Raw genomic sequence first — 14,242 nt, 5'->3', positions numbered from 1 at the left:
CCAATAGTAACTTTGAATGGTCACTAAGCAAACGGTTGTAAGTTGAGAATTACCTATATTTCAACCTTGACAACTTTTCTAAAGTATGTTGAGATCTTAAAATTGCCAAGGTTGAGAAACACCGATTTAGTGTACAGCAACTTCATTCACAGATCTCTCTACAAATGGAACCAAAGCACACGAAATTTTCCTGCACCCCCTTTTCAATATATTTACTCATCCATCGCTTGCTTGGCTCTCAACCCTCTTCTGTCTCAACCCTCCTTCAAGCAGTCGTGACCTAACTTTTTTTGTTGTTGTTGCACAAGGATGGTGGTTAGCTTTGTAGGCTGTAGGCATATGCCATACACATCCAAACTATGATTAGCTGGGTGTTCACACAACAGCTTGAATTGCCCCACTGAAGGACTGGGATGGAATCTGAATAATAAACTGAATAATAAGCTATTATGAGGGGGTCCTTGGTGCCCTCTGAGCTTGCTTGTTTTCTTGCAGACGTTTCATGACCCTAACTAGGTAACATCATCATTAGTGCTAGTAAGGAGTGCGGTTTGCTGTCAGTTAATTTCACAATATATAGACATATTTAACCGTAGTTTCCATTGGGAAAATGTGATAATCCTAGACCAGGCCAAATCCAAAAATGCCAGGGAATTTCTAGAAGACTGGCACTCTGACAAATCAGCCATCAATAGACACACATAGACATTAACATCTATAGACTATGCAAAAGAGACAATCAACCAGCCCACGAGAGAAAAAGACTCCAGATCTCCCCACCAGTAATTAGTACTCAGATCAGCATAGATTAACTCCAAGGTCACCTTCAGACCAACAATCAAGTAAGCAATACCCCAATCAAGGAAACTGCCAAAGAGCCATTAGTAAACAGCCCTATCGAAGAATCTCCTAAGATTGCCCCCACCCACACAGACAGGCAAGACACCAGAATATGAACAGACAGCAAACCTCACTCCTTACTAGCACTGATGATGTTACCTAGTTAGGGTCATGAAACGTCTGCAAGAAAACAAGCAAGCTCAGAGAGCACCAAGGACCCCTCATTTCAACCTTGAGCTACAAATATTCCCCTTCATTGATAAACTATTATGTTTGCATCCCTGACTTTGTTAGTAGACAACAATTAAACTGGCTTACAACGGTGAAGCTATTTTGTTGTGGAAATATTTAATGTTCAGAGTGGTAGCCACAGTACCTCCCTTTCTGAGTTTGTTTTATTCCTACTAAGGTCCTTGCAGTTTCTCCAAGCTGACCACAGGAACACACCAGGACCATAAACTGTGTGTACTAAATTGTGTGTACATAATTACATGCACTTATCCCAGCATCAGCCTTTGTAAACTAAAGGCATATACTGCAGGCAGAGAAGAAATAACGTATATTATAATTATAACATAAAACGTAATACAATATAATATATAAATTAACATACACTACAGAGAGAGAGAGAGAGAGAGAGAGAGAGAGAGAGAGAGAGAGAGAGAGAGAGAGAGAGAAAATATAAACTACAGGCATATACTACATATATACACATATATATACATATATATTACCTTGAGTGCTTTTTGATGCACCCTGTCGACCCAAATATNGAAGATCTAAAACGTGACAGCATTGAGATCTTAAAGGCAAATATAATTCCACTGCCAATGAATCAAAGTAAAGGGCACAACCCCTTTTTCTCCTTCTCCTTTGCTTTTTAAAAGAGAAGCTCTGCTTTTTTTTTCCTGCTACGCATCAAATATTTTATGTTTTAGAGCAGGACTTCTCAATCTTTGCAACTTTAAGTTGTGTGGACTTCAACTCCCAGAATTCCCCAGCCAGACACTCTCTAAAAGAAACCTGTTTTCGAGTGACGTGCAGGTTTCTTCCTCTGTCGGAGTCACATTTTCACAAGACCTTTAATGCAAGGTTAAATTCTTGGAGGAGACGTTTTGGCCACATTGATTTTTGCAAAAAAAAAGCTAATTTAAAAAAAATTGCCTCTCCCCGTCGGGGAATCGAACCCCGGTCTCCCGCGTGACAGGCGGGGATACTTACCACTATACTAACGAGGACAAGACGATAAACGTCTGTTAATGACCCCTTTTGTGTCCCTGAAATCTTTAACTCAGCCAAAGAATTGAATTGATTTCTCTCCCTGTATGGGAATTTTAAATATTTTTTTTTTAGTAAGCATCTCATTCACCGCATACTGTTTTTCCTTAGAAACGGAAGTGTTGCCATTTCGGAAAATATAAGTCACCTTAAGATGCAATTTTAACATGGGAAAATGAACTGTATTTTCACTTTCCACTGCAGTTAAAAAAAAAAAAAAACAAGGCAGGGGAGGGTTTAACAGTTATAAAGCAATAGATTGGAACCAAACATTGGGAAGTCTCAAAAGTGCTTTACTCCAAAGGGCAAATGGTCTTCGATTATTTTTTGTTGAACACACCTGGAATACTGCATCCAGTTTTGGTCTCCATGTTACCAAAAAAAAAGATGTTGAGACTTTGGAAAAAGTTCAGAGAACAGCAACTAAGATGGATAAAAGCCTGGAGACTAAAACATAGGAAGGACAGTTGCAGGAATTGGGTATGGCCGGTCTAGAGAAAAGATGAACTAGGGGTGACATGATAGCAGTATTCCAGTATTTGAGGGGCTGCCGCAAAGAAGAGGGGGTCAACCTATTTCCCAAAGCACCAGAAGGCAGGACAAGAAACAATGGATGGAAACTAATCAAGGGGAGAAAAGCAACCTGGAATTAAGGAACAACTTCCTAACATTGAGAACAATTAGCCAGTGGAACCGCTTGCCTCCAGAAGTTGTGGGTACTTCATCACTGGAGGCTTTAAATGATATAGGGCAGGGGTGTCAAACTCAATTTCATTGAGGGCTGCATCAGCATTGAGGTTGCCCTGGGGGGGAGCAGGGGGGGCCTGGTGGGCGTGGATGGAGTGGGTGTGGCCTACTGGGTGGGCATGGCCAGCTCTACATCGTTCGCGTCAAGGGTGCCTGTGGGGGCCTGGGCCGGAGTGGGACAGATCTGAGGGTCTCTGGCAGAAGGGGATGGGACCGGGGCAAGCGCCAAGGCATGGTCCATTTCTTCATTCCTCACAAAGGGTGACACCTCCCCAGCATGCACCCAGGGGGCGGGTCTGACGCGGCAGGGGCTGGTTCCTCGCTGTTTCCAGACGGCCTTGTGGAGCTAAGACTGAGTGCGTTTCAGCATAGATGGCCACCACAAAATTGTACATTGGCTCCCGGCTGGCCTGGTCCAGGGCCAAGGCAGCGGGGGCCGTTCCCTCACTGTTTCCAGGATGGCTTCGTGGGCCACATGAAACCACTTCGGGGGCTGCATCTGGCCCCCGGGCCTTGTGTTTGACATGTCTGATATAGGGTCTCCTGCTTGAGCAAGGGGTTAGACTAGCAGACCTTCAAGGTCCCTTCCAGCTTTAGCTCTCTTCCGATTGAAGACGTTTCGCTTCTCATCCCAGAAGCTTCTTCAGTTCTAATTCACTGATGGGGACTATTGTCTCTTTTAAAGGTTCACAGTCTGGATAGAAAAGACTGCTGGTTTGAAAGAGGAGTCAAAGAGGCCTACTGTGTTAAAACTGAACAATCCTTCCTTAACAGGGGGGGGGGAGGATACAACACCACCCGTTTACAACACAGCCCTTTCACCAGTCCCAAGACGGCTCCACACCTATTTGCAATCTGATTCAGGTGATTCTGAGGACACAGATTAACCCTCAGGTGTTTTCAACAACTTTTTAGACCAGGGGTCTGCAACTTTGACAACTTTTAAGACTTGTGGACTTCAGCTCCCAGAATTCCTCAGCCAGCATAGCATAGCTGGCTGAGGAATTCTGGGAGCTGAAGTCCACAAGTCTTAAAAGTTGTCAAAGTTGCAGACCCCTGCTTTAGACTGTTAACAACAGGATGATTGAGAACAGCCTGAATCCTTCTATTCTTCCCACCACTTAACCTTCTTGGATGAGAAGTCTTCAAAAAAAAAACAACCCCAAGAAAATCCAGTTGCCACTTAGAGAAAAGCACCGTCGGGATAACCATAACCAAGATTACCGAGAACCTGCATAGACCTTAACTTGTAAATTCCCCGAAAGTCAAACCCTGTTAAAGAATCGCTTGGCAAAAAGCTTCTGCCCCATGAGTAAATCTTTCAAGCAAGCCACGCTGTATTTAAAGAGCACAAAAGTACAAAAGCAAAGCCTTACAGTTTTGAACTCCAATCATTTCCTTAGCAGATTTTAAATATCTACCTTTGAAAACCACCCACTAATTTTTTGCACTGCCTGTCCCGATTGCTTTTTATTAGAGGTTGGGAAAACTTAAGTTGAAGAATTTGCCACATCATAATTCAAACGCAAGGCAGCTAAAAAATATTTTCCTGCGGATTTAAGCGTTTGCTAGGAACGCCTCGCTTGCTATAGAAGCCAAGCAAGCCTCATGGAATCGAACCATTTTGCAAAACCGGTGCTTAAAAACTTTTTATTTTTATTTTATTTTTTAATTTTAATTTTTTCTTTTTCTCTTTACAAACAACACAAAACAAAATACATTTTTTTCTTTTTTCTTAACAATACTATGCCCTAGATCTCTTACATTTATTTACATTGCTTCTCGTACTTTTTTATTCCTCAATTCTAACCAGTTGTAATACATGTCCCATATCTCATAGAATTCAGTAATTTCTTTGTCCTTTAATTCTAAAGTAAGTTTATTCATCTCAGCAGTCTAATTATCTTACGTGTAACCATTGCATTTGTTGGTATGTTTTCCCTTTTCCAACATTGAGCATATGCAAGGCGTGCGGCAGTTATTATAGGTATAGTGATATATTGGAATTTTTTTTTTCCAGTTTTGGATTGATTATGCCTAAAAGAAAACTTTTTTAAAACTTGAAAAACTTCCATCAAGCGCAACAGCTTTTTTTTGGAGAAAGTGGGTGGCTCTTAAAAGAGCCTTTGGTGCAAATAAAGGGGAATTTCAACGCGGGAAGAAAGCAGCTTTACTTGGAGCTGGTGTACTTGGTGACGGCCTTGGTGCCCTCGGAGACGGCGTGCTTGGCCAGCTCTCCCGGCAGGAGGAGGCGGACGGCCGTCTGGACCTCGCGGGAGGTGATGGTGGAGCGCTTGTTGTAGTGGGCCAGGCGGGAGGCCTCGGCCGCGATGCGCTCGAAGATGTCGTTGACGAAGGAGTTCATGATGCTCATGGCCTTGGAGGAGATGCCGGTGTCCGGGTGGACCTGCTTCAGCACCTTGTAGACGTAGATGGAGTAGCTCTCCTTGCGGGTCTTCCTGCGCTTCTTGTCGCCCTTCTTCTGCGTCTTGGTGATGGCCTTCTTGGAGCCCTTCTTGGGCACCGGGGCGGACTTGGCCGGCTCGGGCATCTTGAGCAGCGAGAGACCAACGTGGAGAAACGTGGAATCAGTGAAGGACACGGAAACAGCTTTCCTTTATTTATAGGGCGCATGTGCAAATGAGCCGTTTCAAAATCCTCAGGTGCTATTGGTGGAGAAGCGCCCTAGCGTTATGCTATTGGAGGAGAAGCCACGAAGCCTTCCATTATATCGAATCTTGGCATTCCAATGGTTGCTTTTAGTTCGAACGTCTGATTGGCTCTTTTGAGAATAGCGGCTGGCTGGAAGGGCCAAGTAGAATTCTCGTAGCAATAATACCTTGACCTGTTTTGCTTGGAGATACTTCTTTTGGAGAATCTTGTGTGTTTTAAGCTTTCCACCCACACACCCCCGGCCTATTTTTTTTTTCCTGTGTGCATCCTGTATACCGGGACAATTAGTTATCCAGTATATAAATTATTTTATATTGAATTAAATTAAACCTGAGAGATATTTCTCAGACAAATGTTTTAAGACAGGGGTAGTCAACCTTGGTTCTTTTATGACTCGTGGACTTCAACTCCCAGAATTCCTGAGCCAGCTGTGCTGGCTCAGGAATTCTGGGAGTTGAAGTCCACGAGTCATAAAAGAACCAAGGTTGACTACCCCTGTTTTAATATGTCAACTCGGAAGAGAAAACTCACCTATTCTATGAAGCCGAAATAGCTCAGTTGGGAGAGCGTTAGACTGAAGATCTAAAGGTCCCTGGTTCGATCCCGGGTTTCGGCAGGGAATGATTCGTTTTTATTTAAAAGGTTTTCAATGCGTTTAACCTAATCACATTATACGAGGCATTGTTTGAGTTTTGCAGTTCAGAGTTGAGAACCCACCCCGCCAAATAACACGTGAGCAAACGAGCACAGCATCTCGTATGAAAGCAAATCTCTGCGGCCCGATTTACATGAACATTTATCCTAAAAAAAAACTTGTTTTAAATTATCCCAGAAACCTTACTCCAGAAATGTCAGCTTATTCTTACAATAGTAAATCTCACCACCAATGCGGTTTTTCTAGCTCGGGTCAAATAAGATTCAGGATATGGGAAACGACGCTAATAGCCGTAGAGAAGCTAAAAACACACCAGTTAATAGTTAAACGTAGAAACGTAAAACTGACGGCAGAAAGACTGGGTGGTCCCACCGAGTCTGTCGTATTTTTTTTCGCTTTATTTTACAATTAACTCCTCCTTCACACCCAGCTTTCTTTTTGAAATTTAAATCGTGACCAACAGCTTTTTTTAAAGAAAATTTGAGTGGCCCTTAAAAGGGCCTTTTTGTTGTTGTTGGGAGTTAAAATTAAAGCTTTAGCCGCCGAAGCCGTAGAGAGTGCGGCCCTGGCGCTTCAAGGCGTAGACCACGTCCATGGCGGTGACCGTCTTCCTCTTGGCGTGCTCGGTGTAGGTGACGGCGTCGCGAATCACGTTCTCCAGGAAGACCTTCAGGACGCCGCGAGTTTCCTCGTAGATCAGGCCCGAAATACGCTTCACGCCTCCGCGACGAGCCAGACGGCGGATCGCAGGCTTGGTGATGCCCTGGATGTTATCGCGAAGGACTTTCCGGTGCCTCTTGGCGCCTCCTTTCCCCAAGCCTTTGCCTCCTTTTCCGCGACCAGACATCTTAAGCGAAGACACGCCACAAGCAGCTCAAAGAAGAAAGTGCTTGCTGCCGACCAGGCGGACGGTTTATGTAGGGAGCTGTCCGACCAGAAGGAAAACTTGCAAGCTAAGCTACGCCCATTGTTATTTTGCATAATAAAGGCTGTCCAATTCAATGCTGCGCAGTGCGTTTCAAACTAGCCAATCAGCGTATGGGTAGACCTAACCAGAGAAAGGCTTCTCGGCGCCATTGTTAGCTTCCCCGAAGCGGTTCTGATATATAGTTTAGAATCTATTCTAAACTATATAAATTAAGCTTTAGCATCTATATAAATAGAGATAGTAAACTATATAAATTAAGCTTTAGCGTCTATGTAAATATAGACGCTAAAGCTTAATTCGATAGAACGTTTATATTTGCATTTTTATTCTTTGTGGACTGCTTCTCAATGGAATTGTTCTCTTACTTAACAGTATTTATTCAGCCTATGTTTAAATTAGCAAGCCCCACACTCAGAAGGTCTTGGATGCAGAAACAAATAACTATTTAAAAGTTCGCCAGGTAGAATCTAATCAAGGTGAGATAGGACTAATCTCATTGATTTCCTGTTCAGGCTCCGTTATACAGTATGTATGTATGTATGTATATGTATGTGTATATACATATACATATACATATACATACATATTAAAAATAACACTAAAAATAGATGAATGACTCCTGGGTATATCCATGGTAAATAACAAAATGTGAACACCAGGAGATTGCAAAATCATTAAAAGTTTTAATAAAACACTAAAAACCTTTAAAAGAATTTTAAAAAGGGACCTAGCTTTCGTTGGATCCTACCAACATCATCAGGGCACAAATAACTCAATGGGAGAAACTATTTATAGACCAGCCAGCGCCTGCGCCTGACCTCTAGACCTCGTAATGGGTAATAGTTTCTCCCATTGAGTTATTTGTGCCCTGATGATGTTGGTAGGATCCAACGAAAGCTAGGTCCCTTTTTAAAATTCTTTTAAAGGTTTTTAGTGTTTTATTAAAACGTTTAATGATTTTGCAATCTCCTGGTGTTCACATTTTGTTATTTACATATACATATATATATAATGGAATATATATATATATAATGGAGTATATAATGGAATATATATATATATAATGGAGTATATAATGGAATATAAAAGTATTTTATAAAGAGTATATATAGAGTATATAAAAGTATTTACTAATCCATTATAGATCTTCCTCACATAATCCACATTTTCTCATATTTCCAACTTTCTAATCTCTGTTTTTATCAGCTAACCATTGATAAAATAAGTCCTATGTCGTATAGTATTCAGTTTCTTCTTTTTCTTTAATTTTTAACATTAACCTATCCATTTCTGCACATTCCAGTATTTTTTTTATTATATTCTCTTCTATAGGGGTTTCTTCATTTTTCCAAAATTGTGCATATACTATTCTAGCTGCTGTTAATATATGTAAAACTAAGTATGTATTACCTTTATTATGGTTCCCTGGTAACATGCCCAATAAGAATATCTCTGGTTTTAAATCTATATGTTATTTTATCATTGCTTCCAACCATATACTCTTAAATGGAAGGTCTGAAAATAACACATGGGTGTAGGTAAAGATGTATGAACTCAGAACCGATAGATCTTAGCCTTACTGTGTACAGAATTGATATTTCCAGAATGGAACTTTGCTAGCCATTCAAATAGTAACCAGTAAGTAAGGAAAAGCATTTCCTTGGTAGAAGTCAGAGAAATGAAAAATGGGTCGTTTCTAGAAAAAACATGCCAGAGTTGAAATGATGTGGAACTACAGATATTTCACTCATAGTCAACTGCCTGAGACAGGATGCTATATTAATTAGATCAGTGGTTCTCAACCTGTGGGTCGGGACCCCATTTGGGGTCGATCGACCATTTCACAGGGGTCGCCAAGCAAGTCTGTCCGCCATTTTTTTTGTCCGCTATTTTTTCCCCCTTTTCCGGCGGGTGCCTTACCTCCCTTGGGCTGGGCCAGCTGGTGGTCGGCCTGCTCCGTCTCTGCCGCTTGCCAGCTACGCCTCGGCTGGCGCAGGGGGCGGAACCACGCATGCGTGGCGCTCCCGGGCAGGGAAAGTCCTCGACTTACGACCAGTTGGGTAGTCCTCGACTTATGACCGGTTTAGTCCTCGACTTATGACCGGTTGGGGTCGCGGCATTAAAAAGGTTGAGAACCACTGAATTAGATCAATACATACACTATCACTCTGTGGTTCGAACACATAAAGGGAGTTGTCAGCTTACAATCATTTGTTTAGTGGCCGTCTGAAGTTACAACGGCACTGAAAAAGCTGACTTCTGACCGTTTTTGACACTTACGACCGTTGCCCCATCCCATGGCCATGTAATCAAAATTCAGACGCTTGGCAACTGGTTCATAGTTATGACGGTTGCAGTGTCCCGGGGTCACGTCATCCCCTTTTGCGACCTCCTGACAAGCAAAATAAATGGGGGAAGCCAGATTCACTTAACAATTGTGTTACTGCCTTAACAACTGCAGTGATTCACTTAGCATGCTCGCTTAGTGACAAAAATTTTGGACTCAGTTGTGGTCGTAAACCGAGGACTACCTGCACTGGGAGCTGTAACTTTTGATTTTTGTTAAAGCAAGCAACTCTTAGTCGTAATTATGCCGTTTGTCATGCTGCCTCTGGCTGAAGGAAGCATTCAACAGCTGCAAATCAAAACATCTTAAGCTTTGCCTGGGATGAGTTCACACCTTCAGTTTTCTGTACTTAGGATAGCAAGAAATAGCTCCTGCTTGTGCAAACAAAGTACATAGAAAGGCACCAAAGCCTCAAATGTCAAGTCTTGACATTATTGCTATATTTCCTATGAAGATGTTGGGCTAATTCCCAGCGGTTTCTGATTTGGTTACTCAGAAGCATCTTGCATAGTTCAGACCAAGGCAATGCAGAGCTGAATCAGCAAAATGATGGACACAGTGCCTGATGCTTCATGCGACAAATAAATATTGCTCAGATGTGCTAGTCTTGTCTCTGTATAGGCGGTTTGTTGAAACATATGGACAATACAAAGAACGGTTGCTGGAATTGGGTATGTCTAGTTTAATGAAGAGAAGGACGAGGGGGGACATGATAGCAGTGTTCCAGTATCTCAGGGGCTGCCACAAAGAAGAGGGAGTCAAGCTATTCTCCAAAGCACCTGAAGGCAGGACAAGAACCAATGGATGGAAGGAGAGAAGCAACCTAGAACTAAGGAGAAACTTCCTGACAGAACAATTAACCAGTGGAACAACCTGCCTCCAGAAATTGTGAATGCTCCAACACTGGACATTTTTAAGAAGGGATTGGACAGCCATTTGTCCGAAATGGTATAGGGTTTCCTGCCTGAACAGGGGGTTGGACTAGAAGACCCCCAAGGTCCCTTCCAACTATTCTATTCTATTCTATTCTATTCTATTCTATTCTATTCTATTCTATTCTATTCTATTCTATTATTATTATTTTTTCTGTTATATTTTCTATTCTATTCTACTATTCTATTTTCTTGTCTAGTCTAGTCTAGTCTAGTCCAGTCCAGTCCAGCCTTGCCATGTTCTCTGGGAATTCAGTCTTGTGGCCTTTGATGAAGTGGGTGCCATACTCTGCTGCTCAGTCACCTGTGGGTTGATCTTTTCCCCTCCTGACTTCTTTGGAAATACAGAGAGGGGCATGACGGATTAGATCTACCAAATGGCCACTGCTGTGTTTCCAGAAATTTGTCTTAAAGATCCCTTGAGGAGAGATGGGATCATTTTTCCTAAGGTGGGGTCATCTTTGCCCAAGGAACTAAGTTACTGGAAGGAAACAAAAGGAAACTATCACCTAAAATTTAGGTCCTAAATCTAAAGAAGTTGGGTCTGAGCACAGGGGAAACCCCTTCCCAAATCCCATTACCAGCTACCAGGCAAGAGGAACAGACAGTCTGTGAATCGACAAAGCAAGAACTTTGTGGGATAAAATGGGTCCCGAAGCCCACCCACTCTTTTTGAGTTGCCTTTGAGTCCACACATCGTGGCTTCAATCCCTCTGACTAGTGCTTGAAACATATTGTAGTAGCCGGTAAAGTTTTGGTGTTATTTCAAATTCATGGAGTACTCTCTGTGTATTCTAAAGAACTGATTGTGTTGCGGGTGCAGAGTAATTTGACTGTGGTTATTTTCCAGGGCTGTGTGAGTGAAATGAACAAAAGCTGAACCCGGGAGCACCGTGTTGTGTTAATACTCTGGCTGGGAAGAGATGGTTGAACAGACACTCTTGATTGACAGGACTAGTTATTCAAACTTTTGTGTTTTGTTTTTCGGTGGGCAATTCCATGATTTAGGGCAGCCTTTCTTGGCAGTCCAATGTGAAAGAGAGGCACCTTTATGCGCACATGAGCACAAATGCTAATGTGACTGCCTGTGTGCGCGCAGGGCCGTGAGCATGCGTGTTCCGCAAATGGGGCTGCTAGCGCTGCGCAAGGCTCGTGGCTCATCCAGCGCTGGCGCAACAGGTGGTAAGCGCATGAATATGCGTGCCCGGACTAGCCAGCTACTCTGGTGGCCAAGAGGCCACGGCTCGGTAGTGGGCCACGGCCCATAGGTTAGGGACCTCTGATTTAGGGCTCCTCCTGGACCCATGGCTTCGGCTAGGTGGGAAGGCTATGCTCAAGCGGGTGTTGTACAAATTGCAATCCCAACACAGGAAGATTTTGTAGCAGTTAACTCCATGTCCCTTCCACCGTTCAGCTAAACTACAGGTAGTCCTCGACTTATAGCTGTTCATTTACCACAGCACTGCAAAATGGGCTTACGAACTGCTTTTCACACTTGCGACCGCCGCAGCCTCCCCGTGGGCAAGTGCTCCGAATTCAAATGCTCGGCAACTGGCAGGTACTCATGACGGTTGCAGTGTCCCGAGGTCACGTCATCCCCTTTGGCGAGCTTCTGACAAGCAAAGTTAATGGGGAAGCCAGATTCACTTAAAAACGGCTGGGTTACCAACAACTGAAGCGATTCACGTAACTGTGGCAAGAATGGCCGTAAAATGGGACAAAGTTCCCTTACGTCTCGCTTAGCGACATAAATGTTGGGCTCAATTGTGGTCGTTAAGCCGAGGACTACATGTACAGGACTGAAATGCACACGATGCAGAGCTGTCTTTGAAGACTTATGTAGAAGCTTCCCCAGAAGACAGCTGATAGGTTGTTGAAGATATATTTCATATACACACGTTAACCGATTTTTGGGGTTCTGTGCTGATTCCCCGTTACGAGCGCAATTCAAAGTGCTCCTTTTGCGTATTAACCCCATACATGGCTGAACACCTGCATATTTACAGGGATCTCTTCGCTGCCCAACCTCCGCCCATCCAATGCAGACGCCAGGTAAGCAGGTCTGTGTCTTTTCTGGGGGTGCTCTTGGAAATACAGGTAGTCCTCAGCTTACGAGAGTCCATTTAATGACCATTCAAAGTTACAACGGCCCTGAAAAAAGTGACGGTTGCAGCAGCCCGATGGTCACACAAATTCAGATGCTCGGCAAGTGGTTCCTATTTATGACAGTCAGTGTCCGCGGTGTGTGTGTGTGTCACGTCATCACCTCTTGCGACCTCCTCACGAGCAAAGTCAATGGGGAAATCCAGATTCACTTAACAACCGGGTTTACTAACTTAACAAATGCAGTGCTTCACTTAAAACAACGGTGGCAAGAAAAGTCATAAAATGGGGCAAATTCGCTTAACGTTTCCCTCAGGGAGATAAATTTTGGGTTCCAATTGTGGTCGTTAACTCGAGGACTACCTGTCTTTTCCTCCGCCCCACCATCGATCTGTCTTGAATCTAGCAACTTTCCTCACGTGCTCATTGGCTGGTGGTTGAGCCAATATTAGCCCAAACATGGCCAATGCCATTCAGGTGATCGGTGGGATCCTTTCCCGGAGGACATCTAACCCAGTGGTGGCAAACCTATGGCACGGGTGCCAGAGGCGGCACTCAGAACCCTCTCTGTGGGCACGCGCACCGTTGCCCCAGTCCTAGGCCTTCAGCTGGGTTTTATAAAACCTTTTCGCTTTAGGCCTCCACCGCCGTGTACAAAATAAAAAGGTTCAATGAGTCAATTTCAAGTTCTCACGGAAAAAAGATCTTGCAAAGTTGGAATTGATTGAACTCTTTAGTCCCACCCAGTCTGCCGTTATCACGGCAGCCACGCCCACCCAATGGGCCACACCCACCCGGCCCCCGACAATGCGTAAGTGGGTTTGGGGTTGCAGTTTGAGCACTTGGTCTCTAAAAGGTTCGCCATCACTGATCTAACCCATCCTACCAGGTCAGATAGGGCGGGCATGCTGCTCCGAGTCCTTACCCCCAAATATTGTCATTGGATGGGGGAGCCTGCCTTTTTCGGTGGCAGCCCCTGCCCTATGGAAACTGCCCCCTGAAATTTGGCAGGCCTCTACCTTCCTCGTCTTTTGGAAAGTTTTGAAGACCTGGCTTGGGATAACACGAGGTTACTGCAGATCAGAAGTCTGATGACTTAGCACCGGGTTTTTATTATTTTCAATGTGGTTATCTGGTTTTTTTTTTAGTTTAATATGGCTTTTACCCTGCTTTGGCTTTTGATTGGGAGCCGCTTTAGTTATAAAGATATATAGGTATATACGTACGTATGTATATAGCATGTTTATATGTGTGTTATCTATGTGGTTGGACGGAGTCACTGAAGAAGTAGGCGTGAGCTTAAAATGGACTCCAGAAGTTGGCAGAGGACAGGAAGGCCTGGAGGAACGTTGTCCATGGGGTCACGATGGGTCGGACACGACTTCGCAACTAACAACAACAACAATCTATGCGTACACTTTTGAGAGCAGGCAACGGAATTTCGTTTTTAAGGTGTGCCAGTAAAGTAAAGACAGTAGAGGTTATCTATCTATAAGATGGGGGAAACTATGTGTTTAATAAACAAATAAAATACACGTGGCAAAATAATAAACCTGCTGGTTACAAAGCGCTTCCTTCCCCTCAGCCCAAACCCCATTCTCCCCAACGCACATCAAACGAGTCGTCTAAAAACAATACGTCTTTTTTTTATTGTTAAGTCAATAAAGAGGTATCAAAATTAAAAGAGGAAAAAATTACAAGGGATGGAACGGAACTAGAGGAGCCGATGAAAGGAAGGA

General features: G+C 43.5%; 3 protein-coding genes and 2 non-coding genes across 9 annotated transcripts in view; 1 reads left to right on the top strand and 4 right to left on the bottom strand.

The window, feature by feature from the left end:
* The window catches only part of LOC107287608 (heterogeneous nuclear ribonucleoproteins C1/C2), a 64,734-nt gene that overhangs the window by 27,927 nt on the left and 22,565 nt on the right, over positions 1–14,242 (bottom strand). The gene's annotated exons all lie outside the window — the stretch shown is intronic.
* TRNAD-GUC lies at positions 2,007–2,078 on the bottom strand. The gene has a single exon. It is a non-coding gene; the product is annotated as a tRNA-Asp (tRNA).
* Positions 5,036–5,416, bottom strand: LOC107287973 (histone H2B 8-like). Its single transcript, XM_015816576.1, has one exon. It carries the CDS (start codon positions 5,414–5,416, stop codon positions 5,036–5,038), a length of 381 nt encoding a protein of 126 aa, XP_015672062.1.
* Positions 6,082–6,154, top strand: TRNAF-GAA. The gene has a single exon. It is a non-coding gene; the product is annotated as a tRNA-Phe (tRNA).
* On the bottom strand, positions 6,718–7,068 carry LOC107288273 (histone H4). The gene has a single exon (XM_015816907.1). It carries the CDS (start codon positions 7,038–7,040, stop codon positions 6,729–6,731), a length of 312 nt encoding a protein of 103 aa, XP_015672393.1. The 5' UTR covers positions 7,041–7,068; the 3' UTR covers positions 6,718–6,728.

Source organism: Protobothrops mucrosquamatus, unplaced genomic scaffold (assembly GCF_001527695.2).
Source record: "Protobothrops mucrosquamatus isolate PMUCROS unplaced genomic scaffold, P.Mucros_1.0 scaffold_7, whole genome shotgun sequence".
NCBI classification, from domain to species: Eukaryota; Metazoa; Chordata; class Lepidosauria; order Squamata; family Viperidae; genus Protobothrops; species Protobothrops mucrosquamatus.
This window is presented reverse-complemented; position numbering and strand designations above follow the sequence as displayed.

What these genes read in the sequence shown, in the direction of transcription:
- LOC107287973 (XM_015816576.1), bottom strand. Translation starts at nt 5,416, where the DNA reads ATGCCCGAGCCGGCCAAGTCCGCCCCGGTGCCCAAGAAGGGCTCCAAG.
- LOC107288273 (XM_015816907.1), bottom strand. Translation starts at nt 7,040, where the DNA reads ATGTCTGGTCGCGGAAAAGGAGGCAAAGGCTTGGGGAAAGGAGGCGCC.